This window comes from Heptranchias perlo, chromosome 20 (genome assembly GCF_035084215.1).
Source record: "Heptranchias perlo isolate sHepPer1 chromosome 20, sHepPer1.hap1, whole genome shotgun sequence".
NCBI classification, from domain to species: Eukaryota; Metazoa; Chordata; class Chondrichthyes; order Hexanchiformes; family Hexanchidae; genus Heptranchias; species Heptranchias perlo.
This window is the reverse complement of record NC_090344.1, coordinates 34,488,842-34,509,122: the sequence shown is the minus strand read 5'-3', so window position 1 is coordinate 34,509,122 and position 20,281 is coordinate 34,488,842. Positions and strand designations below refer to the sequence as shown.

General features: G+C 47.7%; 1 protein-coding gene across 3 annotated transcripts in view; it reads right to left on the bottom strand.

Moving 5' to 3' along the window:
• LOC137335691 (adhesion G protein-coupled receptor A2-like) overlaps window positions 1-20,281 on the bottom strand; it is a 283,681-nt gene that overhangs the window by 65,417 nt on the left and 197,983 nt on the right. For all 3 annotated transcript variants that reach the window (XM_068000989.1, XM_068000990.1, XM_068000991.1), the window contains exon 7: window positions 16,732-16,945. In XM_068000989.1, the coding sequence (XP_067857090.1) occupies window positions 16,732-16,945 (214 nt within the window). The remainder of the gene's footprint in view (window positions 1-16,731; window positions 16,946-20,281) is intronic.

Sequence of the window (20,281 nt, the reverse complement as noted above, 5' to 3'; positions counted from 1 at the left end):
AGACTATCTCACTGTGAGACTATCTCTGTGTGAGACTATCTCAGTGCAAGACTATCTCAGTGCGAGACTATCTCTGTGTGAGACTATCTCAGTGTGAGTTAATCTCATTGTAAGACTATCTCAGTGCGAGACTATCTCTGTGTGAGACTATCTCAGTGCGAGACGATCTCTGTGTGAGACTATCTCTGTGTGAGACTATCTCAGTGCGAGACTATCTCAGTGTGAGACTATCTCAGTGTGAGACTATCTCAGTGTGAGTTAATCTCATTGTAAGACTATCTCAGTGCGAGACTATCTCTGTGTGAGACTATCTCAGTGTGAGACTATCTCAGTGTGAGTTAATCTCATTGTAAGACTATCTCAGTGTGAGACTATCTCAGTGTGAGACTATCTCAGTGTGAGTTAATCTCATTGTAAGACTATCTCAGTGCGAGACTATCTCTGTGTGAGACTATCTCAGTGTGAGGCTATCTCAGTGTGAGACTATCGCAGTGCGAGGCTATCTCAGTGTGAGACTATCTCAGTGTGAGACTATCTCAGTGTGAGACTATCTCTGTGTGAGACTGTCTCTGTGCGAGACTATCTCTGTGCGAGACTATCTCAGTGTGAGACTATCTCAGTGCGAGACTATCTCTGTGTGAGACTATCTCAGTGTGAGGCTATCTCAGTGTGAGAATATCTTTGTCTGCGACAATCTCAGTGTGAGACTATCTCAGTGCGAGGCTACCTCAGTCTGAGGCTATCTCATTGAGAGGTTATCTCAGTGTGAGACGACCTCAGTGTGAGACGAAATCAGAGTGAGACTATCTCAGTGTGAGGCTATATCAGTGTGAGACGATCTCTGAGACAATCTCAGTGTGAGGCTGTCTCAGTCTGAGGCGATCTCATTGTGAGACTATCTCAGTGTGAGACGACCTCAGTGTGAGACGAAATCAGAGTGAGACTATCTCAGTGTGAGGCTATCTCAGTGTGAGACGATCTCTGAGACAATCTCAGTGTGAGGCTGTCTCAGTCTGAGGCTATCTCATTGTGAGACTATCTCAGTGTGAGACGACCTCAGTGTGGGACGAAATCAGAGTGAGACTATCTCAGTGCAAGGCTGTCTCAGTCTGAGGCTATCTCAGTGCAGGGTTTTCTCAGTGCGACACTATCTCAGTGTGAGATGATCTCAATGTGAGACTAAATCAGAGCGAGACTATCTCTGTGTGAGAATATCTCAGTGTGAGACTATCTCACGGTGAGACTATCTCAGTGTGAATCTATCTTAGTGTCAGACTATCTCAGTCTGAGACTATCAGTGTCACACTAACTCAGTCTGAGACTATATCAGTGTGAGGCCATCTCAGTGCGAGACTATCTCAGCGCGAAACAATCTCAGTTTGAGACTATGTCTGTGTGAGACTGTCTCTGTGTGAGACTGTCTCAGTGTGAAGCTAGCTCTGTGTGAGACTCTCAGTCTGAGACTATGTCTGTGTGAGACTGTCTGAGTGTGAGACTATCTCAGTGCGAGGCTATCTCAGTGCGAGGCTATCACAGTGTGAGAATATCTCTGTCTGCAACAATCTCAGTGTGAGACTATCTCAGTGCGAGGCTATCTGGTCTGAGACTATCTCAGTGTGAGGCTATCTTGGTGTGCGACTATCTCAGTGCGAGGCTATGTCAGTGCGAGGCTATGTCACTGTGAGACTATCTCGTCTCATTGTGAGGCTATCTCAGTGTGAGGCTATCTCAGTGTGAGGTTATCTCGGTGTGAGGTTATCTCGGTGTGAGACTATCTCAGTCTGAGTCTATCTCAGTTTGAGACTATCTCAGTGTGAGACTATCTCAGTGTGAGACTATCTCGTCTGAGGCTATCTCAGTGCGAGGCTATCTCAGTGTGAGACTATCGCAGTGCGAGGCTATCTCAGTCTGAGGCTATCTGAGTCAAAGGCTATCTCAGTGTGAGACTATCTCAGCCTGAGGTAATCTCATTGTGAGACTATCAGTGCGAGACTATCTCAGTGCGAGACTATCTCAGTGTGAGACTATCTCGTCTGAGGCTATCTCAGTGCGAGGCTATCTCAGTGTGAGACTATCGCAGTGCGAGGCTATCTCAGTCTGAGGCTATCTGAGTCAAAGGCTATCTCAGTGTGAGACTATCTCAGCCTGAGGTAATCTCATTGTGAGACTATCAGTGCGAGACTATCTCAGTGCGAGACTCTCTCAGGGCGAGACGATCTCAGTGCGAGGCTATCTCATTCTGAGGCTATCTCTGTGTGAGACTATCTCTAAGTGAGACTATCTCAGTGCGAGGCTATCTCAGTGCGAGTCTATCTCAGTCTGAGACTATCTTGGTGTGAGGTTATCTCGGTGTGAGACTATCTCTGTGCGAGGCTATCTCATTCTGAGGCTATCTCTGTGTGAGACTATCTCTAAGTGAGACTATCTCGGTGCGAGGCTATCTCAGTGCGAGTCTATCTCAGTCTGAGACTATCTCGGTGTGAGGCTATCACAGTGTGAGACTATCTCTGTGCGAGACTATGTCATTGTGAGACTATCACAGTGTGAGACTATCACAGTGTGAGACTATCTCGTCTGAGGCTATCTCAGTGCGAGGCTATCTCAGTGTGAGACTATCGCAGTGCGAGGCTATCTCAGTCTGAGGCTATCTGAGTCAAAGGCTATCTCAGTGTGAGACTATCTCAGCCTGAGGTAATCTCATTGTGAGACTATCAGTGCGAGACTATCTCAGTGCGAGACTATCTCAGTGTGAGACTATCTCGTCTGAGGCTATCTCAGTGCGAGGCTATCTCAGTGTGAGACTATCGCAGTGCGAGGCTATCTCAGTCTGAGGCTATCTGAGTCAAAGGCTATCTCAGTGTGAGACTATCTCAGCCTGAGGTAATCTCATTGTGAGACTATCAGTGCGAGACTATCTCAGTGCGAGACTCTCTCAGGGCGAGACTATCTCAGTGCGAGGCTATCTCATTCTGAGGCTATCTCTGTGTGAGACTATCTCTAAGTGAGACTATCTCAGTGCGAGGCTATCTCAGTGCGAGTCTATCTCAGTCTGAGACTATCTTGGTGTGAGGTTATCTCGGTGTGAGACTATCTCTGTGCGAGGCTATCTCATTCTGAGGCTATCTCTGTGTGAGACTATCTCTAAGTGAGACTATCTCAGTGCGAGACTATCTCAGTGCGAGTCTATCTCAGTCTGAGACTATCTCGGTGTGAGGTTATCTCGGTGTGAGACTATCTCTGTGCGAGGCTATCTCATTCTGAGGCTATCTCTGTGTGAGACTATCTCTAAGTGAGACTATCTCGGTGCGAGGCTATCTCAGTGCGAGTCTATCTCAGTCTGAGACTATCTCGGTGTGAGGCTATCACAGTGTGAGACTATCTCTGTGCGAGACTATCTCATTGTGAGACTATCACAGTGTGAGACTATCACAGTGCGAGACTATCTCATTGTGAGACTATCACAGTGTGAGACTATCACAGTGTGAGACTATCTCAGTGCGAGGCTATCTCAGTCTAAGGCTATCTCAGTGAGAGGCTATCTCAGTGTGAGAATATCTCTGTCTGCAACAATCTCAGTGTGAGACTATCTCAGTGCGAGGCTATCTAGTCTGAGACTATCTCAGTGTGAGGCTATCTTGGTGTGCGACTCTCTCTCTGTGAGACTATCTCAGTGTGAGGCTATCACAGTGTGAGACTATCTCTGTGCGAGGCTATCTCAGTGTGAGATAATCTCAGTGTCAGACTATCTCAGTCTGAGACTATCTCAGTATGAGACAATCTCAGTCTGAGGCTATCTCAGTGTGAGACAATCTCAGTGTCAGACTATCTCAGTCTGATACTATCTCAGTGTGAAACTATCTCAGTCTGAGGCTATCTCACTGTAAGACTATCTCAGTGTGAGACTACCTCAGTGCGAGGCAGTCGAAGTGCAAGACTATCTCAGTGCGAGACTATCTCTGTCTGAGACTATGTCTGTGTGAGACTGTCTCAGTGTTTGGTTATCTATGTGTGAGACTATCTCAGTGCGAGGCTATCTCAGTGTGAGGCTATCTCAATCTGAGACTATCTCATTGTGAGACTATCTCAGTGCGAGGCTATCTCAGTCTAAGGCTATCTCATTATGAGGTTATCTCAGTGCGAGACGATCTCAGTGCGAGACGATCTCAGTGCGAGACTATCTCAGTGCAAGGCTGTCTCAGTCTGAGGCTATCACAGTGCAGGGTTTTCTCAGTGTGAGGCTATCTCAGTGCGACACTATCTCAGTGTGAGATGACCTCAGTGTGAGACTAAATCAGAGTGAGACTATCTCTGTGTGAGAATATCTCAGTGTGAGACTATCTCAGTGCGAGGCTATCTCAGTCTGAGGCTATCTCAGTCTGAGGCTATCTCAGTCTGAGACTACCTCAATGTGAGACTATCTCACTGTGAGACTATCTCAGTGTGAGGTTATCTCAGTGCGAGACTCTTTCAGAGCGAGACTGTCTCAGTGTGAATCCATCTCAGTGTGAGACACTCTCAGTGTGAGACTCTCTCTGTGTGAGATTCTCCCTGTGTGAAACTCTCTCTGTGTGAGACTACCTCAGTGTGAGACTAAATCAGAGTGTGACTACCTCAGTGTGAGACTATCTCAGTGTGAGGCTATCTCAGTGTGAGGCTATCTCAGTGACAGACTATCTCAGTCTGAGACTATCTCAGTGTGAGACAATCTGAGTGTGAGGCCACTCTCAGTGTGAGACTCTCTTTGCGTGAGACTCTGTCTGTGTGTGAGACTCTCTCTGTGTGAGACTACCTCAGTGTGAGACTAAATCAGAGTGAGACTACCTCAGTGGGAGACTATCTCAGTACGACGCTATCTCAGTCTGAGGCTATCTCACTGTAAGACTATCTCAGTGCGAGACTATCTCTGTCTGAGACTATGTCTGTGTGAGACTGTCTCAGTGTTTGGATATCTCTGTGTGAGACTCTCAGTCTGAGACTATCTCAGTGTGAGACTATCTCTGTCTGAGACTATGTCTGTGTGAGACTGTCTCAGTGTTTGGTTATCTCTGTGTGAGACTCTCAGTCTGAGACTATCTCAGTGTGAGACTATCTAAGGGTGAGACCATCTCACTGTAGGTCTCTCTCTGTGTGAGACTATCTCAGTGCGAGACTCTATCAGTGTGAGGCTATCTCAGAGTGAGACTATCTCAGTGTGAGGCTATCTCAATGTGAGGCTATCACAGTGTGAGACGATCTCAGTGCGAGACTATCTCAGTCTGAGGCTATCTCATTGTGAGGTTATCTCAGTGCGACACTATCTCAGTGTGAGATGACCTCAGTGTGAGACTAAATCAGAGTGAGACTATCTCTGTGTGAGAATATCTCAGTGCGAGACTATCTCAGTGTGAGAATATCACAGTGTGAGACTATCTCACGGTGAGACTATCTCAGTGTGAATCTATCTTAGTGTCAGACTATCTCAGTCTGAGACTATCTCAGTGTGAGACTAACTCTGTGTGAAACTATCTCAGTGTCACACTAACTCAGTCTGAGACTATATCAGTGTGAGGCTATCTCAGTGCGAGGCTATCTCAGTCTGAGGCTATTTCAGTGTGAGGGTATCTCAGTGTGAGACTATCTCAGTGCGAGACTATTTCTGTGCGAGACGATCTCAGTGTGAGACTATCTCAGTGCGAGGCTATCTCAGCCTGAGGCTCTCTCAGTGTGAGACTACCTCAGTGCGAGGCTATCTCAGTCTGAGACTATCTCTGTCTGAGGCTATCTCTATCTGAGACAATCTCAGTGTGAGACTATCTCGGTGTGAAGTTATCTCAGTGTGACACTATCTCAGGGTGTGACTATCTCAGTGTGAGACCATCTCTGTCTGAGACTATCTCAGTGTGAGGCTATCTCAGTGCGAGGCTATCTCCGAGTGTGACTATCTCTGTGTGAGGCTAACTTAGTGCGAGGCTAACTTAGTGCGAGACTACCTCAGTGCGAGACTATCTCTGTGAGGCTATCTCAGTGTGAGGCTATCTCAGTGTGAGACTATCTCTGAGACAATCTCAGTGTGAGTCTATCTCAGAGTGAGACCATCTCAGTGCGAGACTATGACAGTCCGAGACGATCTCAGTGACAGACTCTCTCGGTCTGAGACTATCTCAGTGTGAGGCTATCTCAGTGTGAGGCTATCTCAGTGTGAGGCTATCCCTGTGTGAGACTATCTCAGTGTGAGACTATCTCAGTCTGAGGCTTTCTCATTGTGAGACAATCTCAGTGCGAGGCTATCTCAGTGTGAGACCATCGCTGTGTGAGACTATCTCAGTGTGTGACTATCTCAGTGCGAAGCTATCTCAGTGCGAAGCTATCTCAGTGCGAGTCTATCTCAGTGCGAGACTATCTCAGTGTGAGACTATCTCAGTGTGAGACTATCTCAGTGCGAGGCTATTTCTGTGCGAGGCTATCTCAGTCGAGGCTATCTCAGTGTGAGACTATCTCAGTGCGAGACTATCTCAGTGTGAGACTATCTCAGTGTGAGACTATCTCAGTGTGAGACTATCTCAGTGCGAGGCTATCTCAGTGTGAGACTATCTCAGTGTGAGACTATCTCAGTGCGAGGCTATTTCTGTGCGAGGCTATCTCAGTCGAGGCTATCTCAGTGTGAGGCTATCCCTGTGTGAGACTATCTCAGTCTGAGACGATCTCAGTGCGAGGCTATCTCAGTGCGAGACTATCTCAGTGACAGACTATCTCAGTGACAGACTATCTCAGTGTGAGACTATCTGTCTGAGAATATATAAGTGTGAGACTATCTCTGAGACAATCTCAGTGTGAGACTATCTCTGAGACAATCTCAGTGTGAGACTATCTCTGAGACAATCTCAGTGTGAGACGATCTCTGAGACAATCTCAGTGTGAGACTATCTCTGAGACAATCTCAGTCTGAGATTATCTCAGTGTGAGACTATCTCAGTCTGAGGCTTTCTCATTGTGAGACAATCTCAGTGCGAGGCTATCTCAGTGTGAGACCATCGCTGTGTGAGACTATCTCAGTGTGAGACTATCTCAGTGCGAGACTATCTCAGTGCGAGTCTATCTCAGTGCGAGACTATCTCAGTGTGAGACTATCTCAGTGCGAGGCTATTTCTGTGCGAGGCTATCTCAGTGCGAGTCTATCTCAGTGCGAGACTATCTCAGTCGAGGCTATCTCAGTGTGAGGCTATCCCTGTGTGAGACTATCTCAGTCTGAGACGATCTCAGTGCGAGGCTATCTCAGTGCGAGGCTATCTCAGTGCGAGGCTATCTCAGTGACAGACTATCTCAGTCTGAGACTATCTCAGTGTGAGACTATCTCTGTCTGAGAATATATAAGTGTGAGACTATCTCTGAGACTATCTCAGTGCGAGACTATTTCTGTGCGAGACTATCTCAGTGTGAGACTATCTCAGTGTGAGACTATCTCAGTGTGAGACTATCTCAGTGTGAGACTATCTCAGTGTGAGACTATCTCAGTGTGAGACTATCTCAGTGCGAGACTATCTCAGTGTGAGACTACCTCAGTGCGAGACTATCTCAGTGCGAGACTATCTCAGTGTGAGACTATCTCAGTGCGAGACTATTTCTGTGCGAGACTACCTCAGTGCGAGACTATCTCAGTGTGAGGCTATTTCTGTGCGAGACTATCTCAGTTTGATGTTATCTCAGTGTCAGACTATCTCAGTGACAAACTATCTCAGTCTGAGACTAACTCCGTGCGAGACTACCTCAGTGCGAGACTATCTCAGTGCGAGACTACCTCAGTGCGAGACTATCTCAGTGCGAGACTATCTCAGTGCGAAACTATCTCAGTGCGAGACTACCTCAGTGCTAGACTACCTCAGTGTGAGACTACCTCAGTGCGAGACTATCTCAGTGCGAGACTACCTCAGTGCGAGACTATCTCAGTGCGAGACTATCTCAGTGCGAGACTATCTCAGTGCGAAACTATCTCAGTGCGAGACTACCTCAGTGCGAGACTATCTCAGTGTGAGGCTATTTCTGCACGAGGCTATCTCAGTGTGAGACTATCTCAGTGTGACGCTATCTCAGTGCGAGGCTATCTCAGTGTGAGACTATCTCAGTGTGTGACTATCTCAGTGCGAGGCTATCTCAGTGTGAGACTATCTCAGTGTGACGCTATCTCAGTGCGAGGCTATCTCAGTGCGAGGCTATCTCAGTGCGAGACTATCTCAGTGTGAGACTATCTCAGTGTGACGCTATCTCAGTGCGAGGCTATCTCAGTGTGAGACTATCTCAGTGTGAGGCTATCTCAGTGTGAGACTATCTCAGTGTGAGACTATCTCAGTGTGAGACTATCTCAGTGTGAGACTATCTCAGTGTGACGCTATCTCAGTGCGAGGCGATCTCAGTGTGAGACTATCTCAGTGTGAGGCTATCTCAGTGTGAGACTATCTCAGTGTGAGACTATCTCTGTGCGAGGCTATCTCAGTGTGAGACTATCTCAGTGTGAGACTATCTCAGTGTGAGACTATCTCAGTGTGACGCTATTTCAGTGTGAGACTATCTCAGTGCGAGACTATCTCAGTGCGAGGCTATCTCAGTGTGACGCTATCTCCGTGCGAGGCTATCTCAGTGTGAGACTATCTCAGTGTGACGCTATCTCAGTCTGAGACTATCTCAGTGCGAGACTATCTCAGTGCGAGGCTATCTCAGTGTGAGACTATCTCAGTGCGAGGCTATCTCAGTGTGAGACTATCTCAGTGTGACGCTATTTCAGTGCGAGGCTATCTCAGTGCGAGGCTATCTCTGTGCGAGGCTATCTCAGTGCGAGGCTATCTCAGTGCGAGGCTATCTCAGTGCGAGGCTATCTCCGTGTGACGCTATCTCAGTGTGACGCTATTTCAGTGCGAGGCTATCTCAGTGTGAGACTATCTCAGTGCGAGGCTATCTCAGTGCGAGGCTATTTCAGTGCGAGGCTATCTCAGTGTGACGCTATCTCAGTGTGACGCTATCTCCGTGCGAGGCTATCTCAGTGCGAGACTATCTCAGTGTGAGACTATCTCAGTGTGAGACTATCTCAGTGTGAGACTATCTCAGTGTGAGACTATCTCAGTGTGAGACTATCTCCGTGCGAGGCTATCTCAGTGTGAGTCTATCTCAGTGTGAGACTATCTCAGTGTGACGCTATCTCAGTGTGAGGCTATCTCAGTGTGAGGCTATCTCAGTGTGACGCTATCTCAGTGTGAGACTATCTCAGTGTGAGACTATCTCAGTGTGTGACTATCTCTGTGCGAGGCTATCTCAGTGTGACGCTATCTCAGTGCGAGGCTATCTCAGTGTGTGACTATCTCTGTGCGAGGCTATCTCAGTGTGAGACTATCTCAGTGTGACGCTATCTCAGTGTGAGACTATCTCAGTGTGACGCTATCTCAGTGTGAGTCTATCTCAGTGTGACGCTATCTCAGTGCGAGGCTATCTCAGTGTGAGACTATCTCAGTGTGAGACTATCTCAGTGTGAGACTATCTCAGTGTGAGACTATCTCTGTGCGATGCTATCTCAGTGTGTGACTATCTCAGTGCGAGGCTATCTCAGTGTGACGCTATCTCAGTGCAAGGCTATCTCAGTGTGAGACTATCTCAGTGTGAGACTATCTCAGTGTGAGACTATCTCTGTGCGAGGCTATCTCAGTCGAGGCTATCTCAGTGTGACGCTATCTCAGTGCGAGGCTATCTCAGTGCGAGGCTATCTCAGTGCGAGGCTATCTCTGTGTGAGGCTACCTCAGTGTGAGACTATCTCAGTGTGAGACTATCTCAGTGTGAGACTATCTCAGTGTGAGACTATCTCAGTGTGAGACTATCTCAGTGTGAGACTATCTCAGTGTGTGACTATCTCAGTCGAGGCTATCTCAGTGTGACGCTATCTCAGTGCGAGGCTATCTCAGTGCGAGGCTATCTCAGTGCGAGGCTATCTCTGTGTGAGGCTACCTCAGTGTGAGACTATCTCAGTGTGAGGCTATCTCAGTGTGAGACTATCTCAGTGTGAGACTATCTCAGTGTGAGGCTATCCCAGTGTGAGACTATCTCAGTGTGAGGCTATCCCAGTGTGAGACTATCTCAGTGTGAGGCTATCTCAGTGTGAGGCTATCTCTGTGCGAGGCTATCTCAGTGTGAGGCTATCTCTGTGCGAGGCTATCTCAGTGTGACGCTATCTCAGTGCGAGGCTATCTCAGTGTGACGCTATCTCACTGTGAGGCTATCTCAGTGTGAGGCTATTTCTGTGCGAGGCTATCTCAGTGTGACGCTATCTCTGTGCGAGACTATCTCAGTGTGACGCTATCTCAGTGCGAGGCTATCTCAGTGCGAGGCTATCTCAGTGCGAGGCTATCTCTGTGTGAGGCTATCTCTGTGTGAGGCTATCATGTGCGAGGCTAACTTAGTGCGAGACTACCTCAGTGTGAGACTACCTCAGTGTGAGACTATCTCTGTGTGAGGCTATCTCTGTGTGAGACCATCTCAGTGTGAGGCTATCATGTGCGAGACTAATTCAGTGCGAGACTACCTCAGTACGAGGCTATCTCAGTGCGAGACTATTTCTGTGCGAGACTATTTCTGTGCGAGACTATTTCTGTGCGAGACTATTTCTGTGCGAGACTATCTCAGTGCGAGACTATCTCAGTGCGAGACTATTTCTGTGCGAGACTATCTCAGTGTGAGGCTATTTCTGTGCGAGACTATTTCTGTGCGAGACTATCTCAGTGCGAGACTATCTCAGTGCGAGACTATCTCAGTGCGAGACTATTTCTTTGCGAGACTATCTCAGTGTGAGGCTATTTCTGTGCGAGACTATTTCTGTGCGAGACTACCTCAGTACGAGGCTATCTCAGTGCGAGACTATTTCTGTGCGAGACTATCTCAGTTCGAGACTATTTCTGTGCGAGACTATTTCTGTGCGAGACTATCTCAGTGTGAGGCTATCTCAGTGTGAGATTATCTCTGAGACAATCTCAGTGTGAGACTCTCTCAGTGTGAGACTAGCTCAGTGATGTGGAGATGCCGGTGATGGACTGGGGTGGACAAATGTAAGGAATCTTACAACACCAGGTTATAGTCCAACAGTTTTATTTGAAAATCACAAGCTTTCGGAGGCTTTCTCCTTCGTCAGGTGAAGTGTGCGATTCCATGAAGGTTACCGCATATATAGTCAGAGAACAATGCCTGGTGATTACAGATAATCTTTCCAACTGCCCGTTGTCAAGGCAAAGTGTTCAGACAGAGAGACATTACGTACAGGACTACTGAATATACAAACGGTCAGAACAAAAGACAGAGAGAGAGAGAAACAACCGAAAGGAAGAGAAAGAGAGAGAATGACCCCTTGTATTAAAAACAGATAACTCTTTTTTCGCTGGTGGGGTTACGTGTAGCGTGACATGAACCCAAGATCCCGGTTGAGGTCGCCCTCATGGGTGCGGAACTTGGCTATCAATTTCTGCTCGACGATTTTGCGTTGTCATGTGTCTCGAAGGCCGCCTTGGAGAACGCTTACCCGAAGATCGGTGGCTGAATGTCCTTGACTGCTGAAGTGTTCCCCGACTGGGAGGGAACCCTCCAGTCTGGCGATTGTTGTGCGGTGTCCGTTCTTCCGTTGTCGCAGTGTCTGCATGGTCTCGCCAATGTACCATGCTCCGGGGCATCCTTTCCTGCAACGTATGAGGTAGACAACGTTGGCCGAGTCACAGGAGTATGAACCATGTACCTGGTGGGTGGTGTCCTCTCGTGTGATGGTGGTATCTGTGTCGATGATCTGGCATGTCTTGCAGAGGTTGTCATGGCAGGGTTGTGTGGTGTCGTGGACGCTGTTCTCCTGAAAGCTGGGTAATTTGCTGCGAACGATGGTCTGTTTGAGGTTGGGTGGCTGTTTGAAGGCGAGTAGTGGAGGCGTGGGGATGGCCTTAGCGAGGTGTTCGTCGTCATCGATGACATGTTGAAGGCTGTGGAGAACATGGCGTAGTTTCTCCGCTCCGGGGAAGTACTGGACGACGAAGGGTGCTCTGTTGGTTGAGTCCCGTGTTAAGTCTTCTGAGGAGGTCTATGCGATTTTTCGCTGTGGCCGGTCGGAACTGTCGATCGACGAGTCGAGCGTCATATCCCGTTCTTATGAGGGCGTCTTTCAGCGTCTGTAGGTGTCCATCGCGTTCCTCCTCGTCTGAGCAGATCCTGTGTATTCGCAGGGCCTGTCCATAGGGGATGGCCTCTTTGACGTGGTTAGGGTGGAAGCTGGAAAAGTGGAGCATCGTGAGGTTGTCCGTGGGCTTACGGTAGAGTGAGGTGCTGAGGTGCCCGTCTTTGATGGAGATTCGTGTGTCCAAGAAAGAAACCGATTCTGAGGAGTAGTCCATGGTGAGTTTGATGGTGGGATGGAACTTGTTGATGTTATCGTGTAGTCTCTTCAGTGATTCTTCGCCGTGGGTCCATAGGAAGGAAATGTCGTCGATGTATCTGGTGTATAGCGTTGGTTGGAGGTCCTGTGCAGTGAAGAAGTCCTGCTCGAACTTGTGCATGAAAATGTTGGCGTATTGGGATGCGAATTTTGTCCCCATGGCTGTTCCATGTGTTTGGGTGAAGAACTGGTTATCGAAGGTGAAGACATTGTGATCCAGGATGAAGCGGATGAGTTGTAGGATGGCGTCTGGAGATTGGCTGTTGTTGGTGTTGAGTACTGATGCTGTTGCAACGATGCCGTCATCGTGGGGGATACTGGTGTAGAGTGCCGAGACGTCCATCGTGGTGAGAAGTGTTCCTGGTTCAACTGGCCCGTGGGTGCTGAATTTTTGTAGGAAGTCTGTAGTGTCGCGACAGAAGCTGGGGGTTCCCTGTACGATGGGTTTCAGGATGTCCTTGATGTATCCAGAGAGGTTCTCACACAGGGTTCCGTTGCCTGATACGATAGGACGTCCGGGTGTGTTGGCTTTGTGTATCTTTGGGAGGCAGTAGAAGTCTCCCACGCGGGGAGTACGTGGGATGAGAGCACGTAGGATGTTTTGAAGGTCTGGATCGAAGGTCTTGATCAGTTTGTTGAGCTGGTGGGTGTGTTCTTTGGTCGGATCTGCGGGTAACCGTCTGTAGTGTTCCTGGTTGTCCAGTTGTCGGTATGCTTCTTTGCAATAGTCCGTTCTGTTCTGTATGACGATGGCTCCTCCTTTGTCCGCTGGTTTGATGACGATGTTGCGGTTGGTCTTGAGAGCGTCGATGGCGTTGCGTTGTGCTCGGGTGACATTCTGGACTTCTTCACTGCACAGGACCTCCAACCAACACTATACACCAGATACATCGACGACATTTCCTTCCTATCGACCCACGGCGAAGAATCACTGAAGAGACTGCACGATAACATCAACAAGTTCCAACCCACCATCAAACTCACCATGGACTACTCCTCAGAATCGGTTTCTTTCTTGGACACACGAATCTCCATCAAAGACGGGCACCTCAGCACCTCACTCTACCGCAAGCCCACGGACAACCTCACGATGCTCCACTTTTCCAGCTTCCACCCTAACCATGTCAAAGAGGCCATCCCCTATGGACAGGCCCTGCGAATACACAGGATCTGCTCAGACGAGGAGGAGCGCGATGGACACCTACAGACATTGAAAGACGCCCTCGTAAGAACGGGATATGACGCTCGACTCATCGATCGACAGTTCCGACGGGCCACAGCGAAAAATCGCATAGACCTCCTCAGAAGACTAACACGGGACGCAACCAACAGAGCACCCTTTGTCGTCCAGTACTTCCCTGGAGCAGAGAAACTACGCCATGTTCTCCGCAGCCTTCAACATGTCATCGATGACGACGAACACCTCGCTAAGGCCATCCCCACGCCTCCACTACTCGCCTTCAAACAGCCACCCAACCTCAAACAGACCATCGTTCGCAGCAAATTACCCAGCTTTCAGGAGAACAGCGTCCACGACACCACACAACCCTGCCATGGCAACCTCTGCAAGACATGCCAGATCATCGACACAGATACCACCATCACACGAGAGGACACCACCCACCAGGTACATGGTTCATACTCCTGTGACTCGGCCAACGTTGTCTACCTCATACGTTGCAGGAAAGGATGCCCCGGAGCATGGTACATTGGCGAGACCATGCAGACACTGCGACAACGGAAGAACGGACACCGCGCAACAATCGCCAGACAGGAGGGTTCCCTCCCAGTCGGGGAACACTTCAGCAGTCAAGGACATTCAGCCACCGATCTTCGGGTAAGCGTTCTCCAAGGCGGCCTTCGAGACACATGACAACGCAAAATCGTCGAGCAGAAATTGATAGCCAAGTTCCACACCCATGAGGACGGCCTCAACCGGGTTCTTGGGTTCATGTCACGCTACACGTAACCCCACCAGCGGAAAAAGAGTTATCTGTTTTTAATACAACTGATCATTCTCTCTCTTTCTCTTCCTTTCGGATGTTTCTCTCTCTCTCTCTCTCTGTCTTTTGTTCTGACCGTTTGTATATTCAGTAGTCCTGTACGTAATGTCTCTCTGTCTGAACACTTTGATTGCCTTGACAACGGGCAGTTGGAAAGATTATCTGTAATCACCAGGCATTGTTCTCTGACTATATGTGCGGTAACCTTCATGGAATCGCACACTTCACCTGACGAAGGAGAAAGCCTCCGAAAGCTTGTGATTTTCAAATAAAACTGTTGGACTACAACCTGGTGTTGTAAGATTCCAGACTATCTCAGTGAGAGACTATCTCAGTCTGAGACTATCTCAATGTGAGACTATCTCAGTGTGAGACTATGACAGTACGAGACTATCTCAGTGTGAGACTATCTCAGTGTGAGGGTATCTCAGTGTGAGGGTATCTCAGTGTCAGACTATTTAAGTGTGAGGCTATCTCTGTGTGCGACTATCTCAGTCTGATGCTGTCTCAGTGTGAGACTATCTCAGTGGGATATTACCTCTGTGTGAGGCTATCTCTGTGTGAGACTATCTCTGTGTGAGACTATCTCAGTCTGAGATTATCTCAGTGGGATACTATCTCTGTGGGATACTATCTCTGTGTGAGACTATCTCTGTGTGAGACTATCTCTGTGTGAGACTATCTCTGTGTGAGACTATCTCTGTGGGATACTATCTCTGTGTGAGACTATCTCTGTGTGAGACTATCTCTGTGTGAGACTATCTCAGTCTGAGATTATCTCAGTGGGATACTATCTCTGTGTGAGACTATCTCTGTGTGAGACTATCTCTGTCTGAGACTATCTCAGTCTGAGGCTATCTCAGTCTGAGGCTATCTCAGTCTGAGACTATCTCTGTGGGATACTATCTCTGTGTGAGACTATCTCTGTGTGAGACTATCTCAGTGGGATACTATCTCTGTGTGAGACTATCTCTGTGGGATACTATCTCTGTGTGAGACTATCTCTGTGTGAGACTATCTCTGTGGGATACTATCTCTGTGTGAGACTATCTCAGTGGGATACTATCTCTGTGTGAGACTATCTCTGTGGGATACTATCTCTGTGTGAGACTATCTCTGTGTGAGACTATCTCAGTGTGAGACTATCTCTGTGTGAGACTATCTCTGTGTGAGACTATCTCTGTGTGAGACTATCTCAGTGGGATACTATCTCTGTGTGAGACTATCTCTGTGGGATACTATCTCTGTGTGAGACTATCTCTGTGTGAGACTATCTCTGTGTGAGACTATCTCAGTGGGATACTATCTCTGTGTGAGACTATCTCTGTGGGATACTATCTCAGTCTGAGACTATCTCTGTGGGATACTATCTCTGTGTGAGACTATCTCAGTCTGAGACTATCTCAGTCTGAGACTATCTCTGTGGGATACTATCTCTGTGTGAGACTATCTCTGTGTGAGACTATCTCAGTCTGAGACTGTCTCTGTGTGAGACTATCTCTGTGTGAGACTATCTCAGTGGGATACTATCTCTGTGTGAGACTATCTCAGTCTGAGACTATCTCAGTGTGAGACTGTCTCTGTGTGAGACTATCTCTGTGTGAGACTATCTCAGTGGGATACTATCTCTGTGTGAGACTGTCTCTGTGTGAGACTATCTCTGTGTGAGACTATCTCTGTGTGAGACTGTCTCTGTGTGAGACTGTCTCTGTGTGAGACTATCTCTGTGTGAGACTATCTCTGTGTGAGACTATCTCAGTGGGATACTATCTCTGTGGGATACTATCTCTGTGTGAGACTATCTCAGTCTGAGACTATCTCAGTGGGATACTATCTCTGTGTGAGACTGTCTCTGTGTGAGACTATCTCTGTGTGAGACTATCTCAGTGGGATACTACCTCTGTGTGAGGTGTTCAGCGTTTGGACTACACTTTCTGAGCTGCTGCGACATTGAGACTGCACTGAATCGATGCAAAACTGACCCTTAAGTGGGATTGATCACTGAATGAAGCCTGGGGATCGATGCCTTGCAAAATGAAGGGGAGATGAAGTAAAATATGCTGCCTGTGCTTTTCAGAACAGTCACCCTTCCAGTTTGAAGGTAATATGTAAAGTTTGTACCGTTTCTCTTTGCTCTCTGGTTTCACCGCTTCCCTTTCCAGGTTTGCGCCCCTCCCCACCCAGCCCTTACATCCTGCCCTCCGCACACTGTTTTTGCATCCCGGTAACTGATCGGTGGCGAGGCTTGTTGAGACGGTGTACTAGGCTTTCAGGCTGGTTGGTCTGACGCCTCCTTGTCCATGGAATACCTGGATATCAAGGAGCAGTCATGAATCAGGCTTTCCACTACGATCACCTCACTCTCCTCTTCCGGCCGCACCAGGATGCCGTCATGGTGCCACAACACCCTGGTGCTGTCGTCCAAATACGTGGCAGTGCACAGGAATGGCAGCCGGTCCCCCTGGAAGACCACTTGGCGAAGGGACGGGATCAGCTGCAGAATTGGCAGTTCCAGTGGCCCATCTGAAACAGAATTCAGTGCGGTCAATCCGTTCAGCCGTGTATCGTCATTGGTTACATCTTCTGCCTGCAGGACCATAGACTCTTACAGCACAGAAGGAGGCCATTCGGCCCATCGTGCCTGTGCCGGCTCTTTGAGAGAGCGGTCCAATTAGTCCCGCTCCCCCCACTCTTTCCCCGTCGCCCTTCGAATTTTTCCTTTTCAAGTATTTGTCGAATCCCCTTTCGAAAGTCACTGTTGAATCTGCTTCTACCACCCTTTCAGGCAGCGCGTTCCAGCTCATCCCTCGCTGCGTAAAAATATGTCTCATCTCCCCCCTGGTTCTTTTGCCAATTGTCTTAAATCTGTGTCCTCTGGTTACCAACCCTCCCACCAATGGAAACAGTTTCTCCCTATCTATTCTGTCAAAACCCCTCGTAATTTTGAACACCTCCATTAAATCTCCCCTCAACCTTCTCTGCTCTGAGGAGAACAATCCCAGCTTCTCCAGTCTCTTCACATAACTGAAGTCCCTCATCCATTCTGGTAAATCTCTTCTGCACCCTCTCTCAGGCCCTGACATCCTTCCTAAAGCACGGTGCCCAGAATTGGACACAATACTCCAGCCTAACCAGTGATTTATAAAGGTTGAGCATAACTTCCTTGCTTTTGTACTCTATGCCTCTATTTACAAAGCCAAGTCTGCTCCCAAGTTGCAGGAAAGGGAGAACGGGGTTTCAGCTGCCTCCACCATTCTGCCAAACACTTCTTTTCTCTTTGATAACTCTTGATTCTTCATAAGTTTTTCCAAATCTGAGGATGCTAATCTAAGCCTTCTCCTGAACTCCTGGGTAAGATACAAGAAGCAGCTTGTCGTAGAATAGACAAATCTCTCTCATAAGAATTTCTCTCTCTCTCCGTCACAATCTTGACTCCATTTTAACAGGCGGAAAATTGAAGGTCTGTGATTCTGGGCAGCCAGCAATGGAAACTCAGAAAACCAGGTCCTTTGGAATGTTAAGCACATGGCTGTTTATGAACCACGGCAATCAAATGAATTGTTTATTTTCACAGTTTCTGAAGCAAGCAACCTCTCAGATGCAATGGTATGAAGTCAAAACACATTACATAGGAACAGGAGTAGGCCATTCAGCCCCTCAAGCCTGTTCTGCCATTCAATTAGATCATGGCTGATCTGTATCTTAACTCCATCGACCCGCCTTAGTTCCGTAACCCTTAATACCCTTACCTGGCAAATGTCTATCGATCACAGTTTTGAAATTTTCAATTGACCCCCAGCCTCAACAGCTATTTGGGGGAGAGAGTTCCAGATTTCCACTCCCCTTTGTGTGAAGAAGTGCTTCCTGACATCACGCCTGGACGGCCTAGCTCTAATTTTAAGGTTATGCCCCCTTGTTCTGGACTCCCCCACCAGAGGAAATAGTTTCTCTCTATCGACCCTATCAAATCCTGTAATCATCTTAAACACCTCAATTAGATCACCCCTTCTATATTCAAGGGAATACAAGCCGAGTCTATGGTACCTGGCCTCATAATTTAACCCTTTTAGCCCCGGTATTATTCTGGTGAAACTGCGCTGCACCCCCTCCAAGGCCAATATATCCGTCCTGAGATGCAGTGCCAGAACTGAATGCAGCACTCCAGATGGGGTCTAATCAGAGTTCTGTACAGCTGTGACATAACTTCCATCCCTTTGTATTCCAGCTCCCTGGAGATAAAGGCCAACATTTCACTGGTTATAATAACTGGGGAGCATCTGTTGTTAACCAGTAGGCAAGTCTACCATAGTTTGTCCCCTTTTAGAGTGCCCTATCCAGCAATTTAAACTAGTAAATTACCAGTGGTGTTAATAGTTGATGAATATAAGTTTTTATTGCGTGTAGAAGAATTGGAAGAGACCTCAGAAACTCACTGCACAGCGCTACCTGATGGCCAGAGGCTGCAACTGCATCGTGACAGTTGACATAGCAAAATTGAATGGGAAACGCTGACTCAGCAATATACAATGGGGAAACGGTGACGCAATAGTGCGACCTAAAACCTCGACAACAGGAAGTAAAAATTGTGGACAGAAAGTGTGCCTCCCCAAAAGCCTGATGTTATCTCATGATGCGAAACACTGATTTTTGAGAAAATGCACAGAAGTTACAACATGGAAACAGGCCATTCGGCCCAACCAGTGTGTGTTGGCATTTACCCTCAAAGTGAGCAAACGGTTTACTCCAGAGATTTAGGCCCATAGTCCAGGCTGACACTCCCAGTGCAGTACTGAGGGAGTGCTGCAATGTCGGAGGAGACGTCTTTCGGATGAGACGTTCAAACGAGGCCCTGTCTGCCCTCTCAGGTGGACGTAAAAGATCCCACGGCTACTATTTTGAGGAAGAGCAGGGGAGTTCGCCGTGGTGTCCTGGCCAATATTCATCTCTCAACCAACATCATTAAAAAAAACAGATTATCAGATTGCTGTTTGTGGGAGCTTGCTGTGCGCAAATTGGCTGCCGCCTGTCTCTACATTACAGTGACTACACTTCAAAAGTACCTCATTAGCTGTAAAGTGCTTTGGGACGTCCTGAGGTTGTGAAAGTTGTATTAATGTAAGTTCTTTCTTTCTTTAATGTCGATTTTCAAACGTAAAACACAATCCCACCCTCTGCCCCACCTCCATGCTATTTCTTTGACTGGCTTCATATTTAACAAAAGGTGGCAAACCCCCAGTCCAATCTACGCCATGGTCTCTTGTATGGCTGACTCTTACGTTGACTTCAGGGTTAATGGGACAAATGAGGCTCTCACATTCTGAATATGGGAGGCTGAGCCAAGGAGAGATAATTAAAGTTTACTGGTACGCGACCAATTGTATAATTGTGTTTTCATTGTGCCCCTGACAAAAAAAATACGCTTGAAAATGATTCGCACAAGCTTTGAACTGATCTCCAAATATCTGCAGTTTAAAACATGGCATGGGACTGGTTTGAGATTAAAAGAAAGTTTAAAGAAACATTCATTTTGCCAAAAGTGGGAGCCAACTTCATAACAGAATCAATCACATGCCAGACTGTGAAATAGCAAGCCTCTTTGAGATCTTTCCCCAACATCCGAAACAAATTTGCAGTCCTCACCACTTTGTCTTGCTTTATTTTCCTCCTGAGACGGAATTGAATAATTTAAAGACGAGAGTCTGCATTGTTAAATCGCATGATCTGTAAAATGCTTCGGCACAGAACCAGGACATTCGCCTCAAGTTTACACCAGCGATTTTCTCCACGAGTCACCCAGTCTAATCCCACTCTCCTGTTCAATCCCCCTCCCTTCAATATCCCACCCAGTCTAATCCCACT